This window comes from Pteropus alecto, unplaced genomic scaffold (genome assembly GCF_000325575.1).
Source record: "Pteropus alecto unplaced genomic scaffold, ASM32557v1 scaffold45, whole genome shotgun sequence".
In the NCBI taxonomy this organism is placed as follows: Eukaryota; Metazoa; Chordata; class Mammalia; order Chiroptera; family Pteropodidae; genus Pteropus; species Pteropus alecto.
Genome location: NW_006442491.1, coordinates 17,798,396 through 17,810,990, shown reverse-complemented (window position 1 = coordinate 17,810,990; position 12,595 = coordinate 17,798,396). Strand labels below are relative to the sequence as shown.

General features: G+C 39.2%; 1 protein-coding gene across 2 annotated transcripts in view; it reads left to right on the top strand.

Moving 5' to 3' along the window:
• The window catches only part of PSMF1 (proteasome inhibitor subunit 1), a 31,780-nt gene that overhangs the window by 13,063 nt on the left and 6,122 nt on the right, over positions 1-12,595 (top strand). For both annotated transcript variants that reach the window (XM_015597266.2, XM_006921677.3), the window contains exon 4: positions 2,736-2,921. In XM_015597266.2, the coding sequence (XP_015452752.1) occupies positions 2,736-2,921 (186 nt within the window). The remainder of the gene's footprint in view (positions 1-2,735; positions 2,922-12,595) is intronic.

Sequence of the window (12,595 nt, the reverse complement as noted above, 5' to 3'; positions counted from 1 at the left end):
CCTGAGTTCTACAGGTAAAGATCTTACATAGGGAGATCAGAGGCCTTCCAACAATATCACACACAGCTCATCTGATTGAAAGGAAAGGAGTTAGATTTACATATCCCCTCCACCCATCTTGGTCAGGGAAGCAGCAAGGTCCCCAAAGTTCTGTGTTTTAAGTAGAAACCTATTCTTTGTAGGGATGTATGGGCCACAGGCCCTTAGCACTTCCAAGTTCTTATAGGTACTAATACTTTCTAACATGAAACTCTTCAAGCACCGTGTTCTTTAGGATTGACATATTAAACTGGTTAGAGTTGCTCTGGTAGAAAGGGTAGGGGCAGGAAATGGAGATCCCTGTGCCCCACCTACTTGGCTTTCTCTCTTGCCCTCCCTGGGCCCCACTGTATGCTAGAGAAGACCTGAAACCACTGATTTAAACTAATCTCATTTTATGGTTATATAATAAATATATTTTTAATTAAAGTTTTATTTTGCTAGCATTAGTTATTGTCACAATTTTTTATTTTGGTTATTCTGATAAATGTCTGGTAATATTTCATTGTGATTTTAATTTACATTTCTCTAATAGTTAATGATGTTGAACATTATTTTCATGTGTGTATTTGCCATCTGTATATCTTCTTTGGGAAAATATCCATTCATATCTTTGCCTGTTTTCTAGTTGGATTTTTTTTTTATGTGTTCCTGAAAGTTCCTGATATATTTCAGATACAAGTCCTTTATTAGATGGTGTTTTATAAATATTTTCTCCCATCCTTTAGTTTGTTTTTCCTCTCTCTTAACAGGGACTTTTGCAAAGCAAAAGTTTTGAATTTTAGTAATACCCATTTTATCAGTTGTTTTTATGGATCAAGCTTTTGGTGTCAAGTGTAAGAAATCTGTCTAGCTCTAGATTTCCCAAAAATTTCTCCTTTTTTTCCTAAACATTTTATAGTTTTATGTTTTACATTTAAGTCTGTAATTTAAGTTAATTTTTATATAAGTTGTGAGATTTAGACAGGCTTCTTGCCTGTGGATGTTAAATTGTTCCAACACCATTTGTTCTTTTTTGAATTGCTTTGCAACTTTGTCAAAATCAGTTGTCTATACTTGGGCGAGTCTGTTTCTGGGTTCTCTAGTTTTTCCATTGATCTTTGTGTCTATCCCTTTGCCAGTATCACACAGTATTGATTATTGTAGATACATAATAGACATTAATATTAAGTAGAAAAAGCCCTCCATTCAATTCTTCTTTGTCAAGATAGTTTTGGCTATTCTAACGTCTGTGCCTTTCTATATAAACTTTAGAATAAGCTTATCTATGTCTATAAAAAAAAAAAGAAACTTTGCTGGGATTTTGATAGGAGTCGCATTAAACCAATAAATCATCAAACCTATAATGGGGAAACTTGACACTTTTACTATGAACATGGTATGTCTTCATTTATTTGGGTGTTTTTCAATTTCATTATCATTTTGTAATTTTAAGGTCACAGAATCTGAACATGTTTTTGTTATTTTGGGGGATTAGAGCTGATTATATATGGTGTTCTTAGTTTTGATTTTTAAATGTTCATCGTTAGTATATAGAAATGCAGTTTATTTTTGTGTGTTGATCTTGTATCTTGTCTTGTAATATTGAACTCACAGTGTTTTGGGAGGGCTTTTTGTTTTTGTTTTTGTTTTCTTTTGTAGATTCCTTGAGAATCTCTAAGTAGACATGTCATCTGTAAATAGGGGCAGTTTTCTTCCTTGCTTTCTAATCTGTGTGCTTTTTCTTGTCTTATTGAAGTGGCTGGAACTTCTAGTATTAGGCTAAATAAGAGTGATGAAAGAGAACATCCTTGCCTAGTGTCCAGTCTTACAGGCAAAGTATTCAGCCTTTCATTATTAAGTATATTATTAGCTGTAGGTAAGCATTTAATGCCATAGAGTTTCCTCTCAGCAATGCTTTAGCTGTATCTCACATATTTTAATATGTTGTATTTTAATTTTTATTCATTGCTTTGTATCTAGATTTATGTTGCTTAATTTCCACTAATTTATACAATGCCTTTCTGTGTTGCTGTTTGATATGATTTCATATGGTCAGAGAACATATTCTGTATTTCAGGCCTTTTACATTTGTGAGGTTTGCTTTTTGACACAGGATATAGCTCATTTTAAAACAGATTTTTCGGACTCTGTAGAGTCCTGTCTACTCCTTGTTACGTCAGTCTGCCTCAACACCTCAGCTGTAGCTCATTTACTTGACTCTTACAGGCAGAGAAAAGAGGCTCAAAGCAGCCGTTGAGTTAGTGACAGAACTGGACCTTGAGCCCTCTAGAGCCCTGCCTACTAGGAGGAACCTAGTTCATCCTCCCCACGGAGCCTTTGCCTTCCATGACCCTTCCCATGACACATTATGAACACACAATTGAGGGTGGGTGGGATGGGGTGGGTACAGAGGAGCAGCCAGTCCAGGCCCTGTGCCGTTACACCCTCACCTCTATCTAATGGGGTGGTAAATGAGGAGGGGCAACTCAGATGCCTAAGAAGCTTAGGCCCCAGTCTCGGAGACAACGCCGGGCAGCCCGTTCCCACACTTGCAGACGGTCCAAGCGCAACACCAACAGCTGTCAGGGCCATTCTGGCTGTCGCAGCCGTCGCGGCCGCCGCCGCCGCCACCACCACCACCACCACCACCAAAATACTGTATGTAGGGTTGCCAGCCAGCAACAAGCAGTTGATACCTCGTCTACTTCCTACAGGACCTACAAAAACAGTGAGGAACTTCGGTCTCGTATTGTGTCTGGAATCATCACACCTATCCATGAGCACTGGGACAAGGCTAGTGTAAGCAGTCCCCACCGGGAGTTTCCCCCTGCCACTGCCAGAGAGGTGGACCCACTCCGGATTTACCCACCGCACCCACACACCAGCCGGCAGCCTCCCTGGTGAGTACAGAGCCCCTGGTGGTTAGCCCATGCTTCTGCAGAAGGGTTCCAGCCATGCCCATCCTACCACTTGACTCCATCTCTCTGCTCAGTCTTGGTGTATGGAGATAGAAAATGGAGATATAAGTAGAGCAGTGAGTTTTTGTACTGCTACTAGTCACTCTAATTACCCAGCATCTTAAAGCTTCCTGCCTCCTTTCTAGAGGCCACAAAGAACCTCTTAGTCAGCCCAGGAGTCAGTGCCCATGGGGCTTGTATGCAGTACTCCTGGGTGACTGCCCAGATGATTCACTCATTCATTTCAAAGCTGTTTGTCTGTACAGGACCCTGGACCATGCTTTTTGGGAAAATGTGGAGATGCAGAGATACTTTCCCAGAAAGGATGTAGTCCCAGTGTCTTGCCTGTTACATTTCATTTCACTGTGGTCCCTTGACCTCTTTTGACAACTTCAGAACTTTTCCAAAACAGCGTGGGGCATGAACAAGTGACATCCTGAATCTTTGCAGATGAGGATGATAATATTCAGGGCTGGAGACTTATGCTGTAAGGGTACAAATAAGGACCAGGGAGACATTAGTCTCTGGCTGAGACGACACTTTCCAGTTCAGAGTCTAAATTGTGGTAGAAATGGTGCTATTGGCAGAGTTGGGGGAAGAGTTCACTGTGGGGCCATAATAAGCACTCAGTAAATGTTAACTGTTATTATTATTTTATACTGTTTTGCAAATATATACCTTCGTTAGTTAAAAAAAAAATGGGAGAATGATAAGATGACCTGCCTAAGGTCATAAGCCACTAATAAAGAGACAGAGCAGGGATGGGGTCCAGGTGTCCTCACACCCAGCACAATGTTCTGACTGTGAGATAACCAAAATATGGTGGCAAGATTTAAGAATAAGCCCTGAATCAGGTTGGAAGAGACTTGTAGACCTTAAGTACGTAATCTCAGCTCTCTCAGACTCACTGCGCATCTCAAAATAAATATTCTGTGAAAATCTTTTACTCTCTCAAAATAGAATTCATAGATAGTCTAACTTACCGAATGTATAATTTCAAAAGGAATCGGTATAAAGTCCTAACTATAATATAAATGAGAAACAAAAAGAGTTAATAAGATAGTGTGTATTTCATTGTATAGATGCCTGAGCAAAATTTCACTGGAAAACATAGTCAAACATTTGCAGTTGTATGTGGAATTATCTTGAATTCGATAGTAACAAAAGCTGGCGCATACAGATGTGTTGTATCAGCAACTCAAATACGCAAACTGTGTTGCTGTTACTAACTTGAGTTTTCTGAAACAGCCCTTAGGAGAATGACAAACCCAACAGTAGATAGTGTTTCTTCAGTAACATCATAGTTATATTACTGGAAAAATTTATTTTAGAACCGTATAAAAAATACTTTATGTTCATATAAAAATGATCTTGGACTCAGATAATTTATGTAGTCTTTACATCTCCATTAATATCTAACAAGACTTTTGAATTGTAGAGCGTGCAGCATCTAGTCTATGCCTATAAATGCCATGAGGACTCTCCAGATGCTGTGACAAGGAAAAACGCCCCCAAAGCTTCCACAATGGCACCTGAAAGCTGTGCCATCCTAATTTAGGAATCATATAGAGCTGGAGTCTAGAATTGTGAAGGTAAAAAAATCCTAGCCTTGGAGGAATTGAAAGAATTAAAAAATCACTATGTTACAACTTCTACTGAAATTACATACCAGGGCACAAACTGTCAGTGGTTGCTAAAACCATTAGGAAAAATGTTGGTGGGGAACTTTATAATAGATGGATCAGGCTGATAGCACCTGAACCCATAGATTTGTTTTAATACTGAAAGTGGGACAGCCATATAATTAAGTGTCTTCTAATAAGTAGGTTCACAACAACCTGAATCTAGATCAGCTCTCAGTTTAAAAGAAGCATGAGGGATAGAAGAATGAGTTAAATAGACACATGAAGATATCTGTGTTCCAGCCAAAAATGGAACATGAAAAATTTTTACACAATAAATTGACCTTGTTTTTCTCATCAAATGAATGGCATGGGGAGAAAAGGGAGTGTCGGGGGGTGGGGAACTATTATCAAAAGAGTTATATCAACTAAATACACTGTTGGACTTTGTTTGGATCTTAATTCAAACTAATTCTAAAAATCATTTTTGAAACATTTGAGGAAATCTGAACATTGACCAGGTATTAGATAACATTAGAAATTACTGCTGATTTTGTTAAGTGAAACAAAAAATTAAATTTTGGTTATGTTAAAAAGTCTTTATCTGTTAGAGATTTGTTTACATATACAAATAAAGAAGTCTTTAAGGGTGAAATGATATATCTGGGATTTGCTTTAAAATAATTTCACCCCCTAAAAAAAATCAGACATTGGGAAGCTAGTGTAGGTGAAATAAGAATGGTAGAATATTGATAATTATTGAAACTGGATGGAAGGGTTTATAAATTACACTATTTGTACTATTTTTGGTTTATTAGAAAATTTTCTTAATAATGACTTTTTTTATTAATACTAATCTTTCACAAACTCTTTCAAAAAATAGAAGAGAAAAGGACACTTTCCAACTTATTCTGTGAGGTCAGTGTTACCCCGATACCAAAACTAAAAGCCATCACAAGAAAACTACAAAACAGTAACCCTTGTGACTATAGAGGTAAAAATCCTCAACAGAATACTAGAGAAACAAATCCAGCAACACAAAAAATGATTATATACTATGACCAAATATACTTTATTCCAAGAATGGTTAGTTTAACATCTGAAAATAAATCAGTATAATATACTATATTAATAGAACAAAGAACAGGGAAACCACATGTTCATCTCAAATAGACAAAAGCACTTGCAAAATCCAACACCCTTTCATGAAAAAAGCGTTCAGCAATAGAGGGAAACTTTCTCAGCTCAATAAAGAGCACCTGCAAAAAGCCCACAGCTAATATCCCACTTACTGGAGAAAGATGGAATGCTTCCTGACGCCCCACCCCCAAAGATAAGGAACAAGCAAGGATATCTGCTCTTGGCTACTTTTATACAACATGGTACTTGAAATTCTAGCCAGGGCACTCAAGAAGAATAAAACCGTTAGGTTCTCCGAGGGAGGAACGCACAAGGCAGAAGGGTTAAGCAAGGTTTATTTTAGCAGAGTGACAGCCAGGCTGAGACTAAGATGGCGTCAGCCCCAAATGCGAGGGACCTTAAAACTTACATGGGGCTTGATGTGGGCTTTTTTTGATGGGAATATGTCAGGCGAGTAAATTGGCAGGGAAGGGAGGAGAGTCCAGTGAAACGGGACGTAAGTATGTAGTGTTGCCAACCGGATGCAAGGTCTGATTCTCACACAAAAGATAAGGGAGGGGTCTGGTTCCCACACTACAGGGGGTAGGAATAGGGCCCTCCTGGACCTGACAAAAACCTAGTCAGATTAGAAAGTAAGAAGTAAAACAATATTTGACAATGACATGGGGTCTTAAAAAAACTTTTAGAACTAATAAATGAATTCACACATAAATGAATTGTGACAGGATCAATAAGAAAAAAATCAATTGTATTTCTGCACATCAGCAGTGAACAATCTGGATATGAAATTAAGGAAATGATCCCATTTACAGTAACTCTCAATAGAATAAAATACTTAAGAATAAATTTAACAAAAGAAAAGAACAAATTTAACAGAAGAAGTACGAGACTTGCATACTGAGAACTACAAAACATTGTTGAAAGAAATTAAGATCTAAATAATGGAAAGACATCCTTTGTTCATGGATAGGAAGACTTAATATTGTCAGTACTCCCCAAGTTGATCTACACATTCAGTGCAATCTCAATTAAAATTCCAGAGGTTTTTGTTTGTTTGTTAGGTTTTGCTTTATTTTTTAGAAATTGTCCAGCTGATCCTAAAATTTATTTGGAAATTCAAGGGAACCATAATAGCTAAAACAATCTCGAAAAGGAATAAAATTCGAGGACTCACACTTCTCAATTTCAAAACTTACTACAAAGCTACAGTAATCAAAACAATGTGATACTGGCAGAAGGCTAGACATATAAAACAAGGGAATAGAATTGAGTCCAGAAATAATCCATACATTTATGGTTAATTATTTCAAAATAAAAAGTATTTTAAAATTTAGATGGTGAGAGCCACTTAATTTCTTAAGCCTCTGGTGTTTATTGAGCTCACTGTGTGGAGGACACTAGATCTGGCCCTTGTGGAGGACACTAGATCTGGCCCTGGTTGCTTCATAAAGGCCAATAATGCCATCTTGGCTTCTACTGTCATCTCATCTCATAGTGGATGAACAGCATGCTACTTGGTGTGCAGGGAAGGCATCCCCAAGAAGGGACCGACTTCTAAGCAGGAGATGTTAGCTAGGCAAAGAGCGTGGTAGAAAGGGTGCTCCAGCCTGAAGCCCTGTCTGATTCAGAGCCCTGGAAAGACAGGCAGTGTAGTTAGAGCTGGGTGCGTGTGGAGTAGAGCGGGTGGTGGTGGTGGGTGGGTGGCAGAGCCCAGGGCAAACTTCCCCACTCAGGGAAAGGGCAGGATATAGTACACTCTATCAAAGTGGAAAATTACCAAGTAGTGTGGGCCTCTCTTTTTACTAAGTGAAGGCTCTGGGTCTTTGGGCTGAGAAAAGCTTTAGAGGAGATGTGGGTATTGTTCTAGGCCTGAAAGATGGGGAGAGAGGCTGGGAATGGTGTCAGCCATTTGGAGGCATGCTGCAGGCACAGCCAGGCCTGCCCTATCCTGCCCTTTGTGTTCTTTTTATTGTCCAAAACCCTTGGCCCCGTTGCCCTGGGATTTACCCCACCCTTGGCAACACTACCACTTAGTTATTCTTGTCTAATCTCAAGATTTTCGGCTTTTTTCCAGTGCATGTCCCCTTTGCTTCACTTTTTTACCTCTTTGTATCTCCATCACTTGGACCTATGCCTTGCACATTTTTGATGAGTTCTCTATTTAACAAATGTTTCCCTGCGAGTTAGGAGTCCCTAGGGCTGGAATCCTACTCTTGAGGTACACACTCTCTTTGGCATGGGAGACAGATGAGTAAATAAAAGTGATAGCTGCCATTTACAGAGGTTAGCACAGAGATCCTTCATGGATACCCTTGGAAAGGCTTCTTGAAGGAAGTCTTGCCTGAGCTGTGTCTTCATAGAGAAGAGGAGTATTTCTTAAGCTCTTTTCTTCCTTTTTATGTGTCTGAATTGTTTCATAACATATCTTTCAGGGGATAGGTTTTTCTAGGCTGAGGGAACAGTAGGCCAGAGGCATCAGTGTCTGAAAGCATGAGACTATCCTTGAAGTTTGACTTCATGTCTGGAATCATAGGATATAATAGCTGAGGAGGATGGGGCTAGATTTTGGAAGTCCCCTGATGTGAAGTACGTGGATCTCTTCATGGGCAGTTGGAAACCACTGAAGGATTCTGATGAGGGCAGTGGTGCCTTTGGCTAAAGAGCCTGGTGGGTTGGAGTGGGTAAGGCAGAAGCCTGAGTCTCATCACTCCTACATACCACTCTTAGCAGGTGGGACTTGTTCCCCTTCTTTCTGCCACCCCATCCACGCCCCCATGTCAAGGAGAGGGTATTGTATGGCAGTTAGGAGCACAGGCTTCGGAGGTTGATTGACTGGGTTCAAACCCTGATCTTGTATCTTTATTTGTCTCTCAGTGAGCTCATTTAGCCCCTTGGAGCCTTGGTTTCTTCATCTGCACCTTGGGATTATTATACCTGTCTCAGATGTTTTAGGATTGAATTTAATGGTGGATGTCACATGTTGAGGTGATTGCTCAGAATATAGTAAATATTCAATAAATGCTCGATGGGTCCCATTCAGGTAGCACCAGAGATGAGAACAAGACTGAAAGTGTAATGAGTAGATGGTTTCCTCAGAGAGAACCTCGTTTTATGTTTTTAAATATGTAGCCTCCTCCCCCAGAAAAGGATTTGGTGCAGTGGAGCCTCTTAGGTGTGAGAGTATCGACCCAGAGTGTGTGTTGGAACTGCATTTAGACCCAGGCTCTTTATGGACATTGCTTTCTTGTCAGCATCGACTGCCGTTTATCAAGGATAGAAATAACTGCCATTTCTTGGCTGTACACCAAATGCTGGCCACTAAACAGGTGCTTTCATTTATGGTTACTCATCTTTCAGACAGCCCTACAAGAAGATTGGTGGCATCCCTGTTTTATAGTCAGCCAGGAGACTCTCTGCCCCAAATCCTGTTCCCTCTTTTGAAAAAACAATTTTTCCTATGCTTAACCAGCTTTGCTGAAAATTAATCCTTAGATATAAAGCTCTTGTTTATGTCATGCAAAATTTATTTTCAAACCCAATCAGTCTATATCTTAACAGTGAATAGGGAGGTAGCATAACTTCCCAGATTTATCTTAACTGGGAGGTTGAAGACTGGGGTTTACCTCTATGTGTATCTGACCTCAGAAGCTTATGCTTTCTGCAACGTACCCTTCAGCTTTAGTTCATGCAGTCAGTTTGTGTACAAGTTCAGAGTAGTGAGCATACATGGATTATGGATAAAAATCCATCCCCTTTCCCCCCTCACCCTCTAATTAGGTCTTCCTCAGGCAAGCCTGTTTCCCTGGGCTAGGACATTGAATTGGATGAGATGGCTGGAAGAGGAGACAGGATGTTTTAGGAGGTTTTTTGTCAGCCACTAGAGAGTTGACAGCCTGTCAGGTCTTTCTACTGCAGCCCCTTTCTCCCTCTACCCCCATTCTTTGCCAGCCCCCTTTCTCTGTAGCACAGATGTCTGTAATGACACCAATTCTTTTATTATAGCCCCACCACCACCATGTGGCTGAGCAACCAGGCACTCAAACTTTCACCTTTTTGTTTTACCCTCAAATTCCCTATTTGTGGGTGGGGCCTTAGGGTGGGGAGAAGAGAAAGAGCAGCACAGCAGCTGGGCCCATCTGGTGCTGCAGAGTGTTACCTCATCCCTGAGCAGCTTGACTTGTACTCTGAGTAGGAAACAGCAGCCTCTGCCCCATCCCATAGGACACAGTCCTGTGTCTCACCCCTCACCTTCCATACCTACATCTTGCCTATCCCCTACCTGGAAATCTCCAAATGCAAACCGAAGTCAGTATGTCTGCCCTAGTGCATAAAGAGACTGACTTCTCTAAGTGTGGGGTGATGGGTGTCTGGAGCTTGAAAGATACTGGGTCTGCTCATTTATGCTGGTATAATGGAGAGGACATTCCATTGTGATGAAGAATTGAGGGTGAAAAGTAGGTCTGTTCTACCCCTGAGATCTCCAGGACTGAAAACAGCCCATCTATAAGGGAAGTTTGTTTTTTTTTTTTAATCTAAGCCTAACTTTTTTCATTGTTGTCACGACAGTTCTAATCCATTTCCATTTGCTGCATCTGTCCTCAGTCAGCCAGGAGACTCTATGCCCCAAATCCTGTTCCCTCTTTTGAAAAAACAATTTTTCCTATGCTTAACCAGCTTTGCTAAAAATTAATCCTTAGATATAAAGCTCTTGTTTATGTCATGCAAAATTTATTTTCAAACCCAATCAGTCTATACATATTTTTTAATGTTCCCAATATTTTATGTTCTACGTTTTCTTTTTAAAATTTCATAATTCATTGACTAAAGTGCTAAACATATCTTTTTAAATATTTGATATTTTATTATACTGGTACATTTCATTTACCTAGCCTCAATGGAGTATTCCAGGCATGTCCAATTTTTCATTTTAAATTGTACACCATAAACGTGTATATACTTTTTTTTTCTTTCCTTGAGTTAATTTCCTTTGCTGGCAGATCTCAAACATTTTGGTCTTAGGAATCCTCTTGCACTCTCAGACATTGTTGAGAACTCCAAAGAGCTCTCGTTTGTTTGAGTTACAGCTATCAATATTTATCATATTAGAAATTACAGCTAAAAAATTTAAAATACACATTCATTCATTTAAAAAATATTTTAAATCCATAATGTGTTAACATAAATAACAAATTTTATGAAAATAATATTTTCTAAAATAGAAGAAATTAGTGAGAAGAGACATCATTTTACATTATTGCACATCTCTTTAATATCTGGCATAGAAGACAGCTCGATTCTCATTTCTTCTGCTTTTAATCTGTAGGTGATAATTTTGTTTTTGTTCAAGCCTTAACAAAGGTTATTGGAAAGAGAATAGTAGTTTAATAGCTTTTTCAAACAATTATAGATATTCTCCTAGAATATCTTGCATTGTACTAGAATTTGACAAGTGATAGCTTAAGAGTTATTACATTAAAATCTACTGATCTATCATGACCTTTGAATGGATCTTTTACCCATGCATGATATTGGAAAGTCATTTATTAGTTGTTTGGAAAATATTGGTTCACTGAGATGTGCAGATCTGTTAAATGTTGGTGCATTTTATTACATGACATCAAAAAATTACATTTATTAATATTACTCATCAGCATCAATATTGGAAACCATCAAGCTAGCGGTAAATATAGACTTCTACATTGCTAATTTTCTTTTGAACGATTGAATTTTGCCATTGGCAACATGTACTGTCAGTTGTTTTCCTTGAGCAAACAAGCTCATGTACTTGGAGGGCTGCTGGAAAGATGAAATAAGATAATGTATGTAAGGAGCTCAGGACATCCATCTATTAAAGTAGGGGGAATACATATTTGCTTATATAAGCCGAGTATTTTTGGAAGGACATACAAGAAACTGATGTCATTAGTTGTCTGTGGGGAGACCTGGTAGGCTGGGGGACAGGGGTAAGAGAGAGATTTTTTTACTATTATGAATCCACAATCTCCTATCTATAATTCTGAAATTGAAAGAGCTCTGAAAACCAAGTTTTTTCTAAAAGATTGGTGCCAAATCTTGTTTGGTAGCAGAACCTGACCCGAAGTGGCATGAAACTCCTTATATCTTCATTTATTCCACTTGCGAGTACTCCTTCATTTTGCAGAAAAATTAAGGTATTGGGTCCAGGGTGCTGCTTGGGCGTGTTATACAGTATATGTTAGATATACTCATCTGACCATTCTAAAAAAAATGAAAAATTCTGAATCACAGCTAGCCTAAGGTTATGGATCTGTGTATCCTTTTTCACTCTTGAATTTTGAAGCTGGTGAATGCATTACCTATTCAAAAAATTAAATTTTAAAATTTAATCCTTTAAAAACTAAATTTAGCACAGTGCTTGATACAAAGCAAGCTCTTGGTAAATAGTAGTGGCTGCTATTAATTGGTTCTTCCAGGCCTTTTCTGTCAAATCTGTTCATATCCAGTATTGTCACCCCATCACAGCAGACCCTGTGAGTGTTCCTACTTAGATTTACATCTTAAAAGACTGAGATGCAGAGGTTTTATGACAGACCCCTACAACCAGCTCGATAATTCCCCACCCAGAGTCCAGAGCCCATCTCTTAAAGCCAGTCCTGAGGCCTTTCCAGTTCACGAGAGCACCTCAGCATTAGAATGGCCTCAGCTAGATTTATGTGCCCAAGAGAGGCCTGCTGTTTTCATCTGAGAGGAGAGGGGAACATATGAGAAGGAAATTCTGTGTGGTCAGGATCACCTCAAATCCCTTTCGGAGCTGGGACATACTGTCCAGTGGGCCCAACCAAGAAGTTGTGCCTGTAGGGTTAGTGTACAACACTC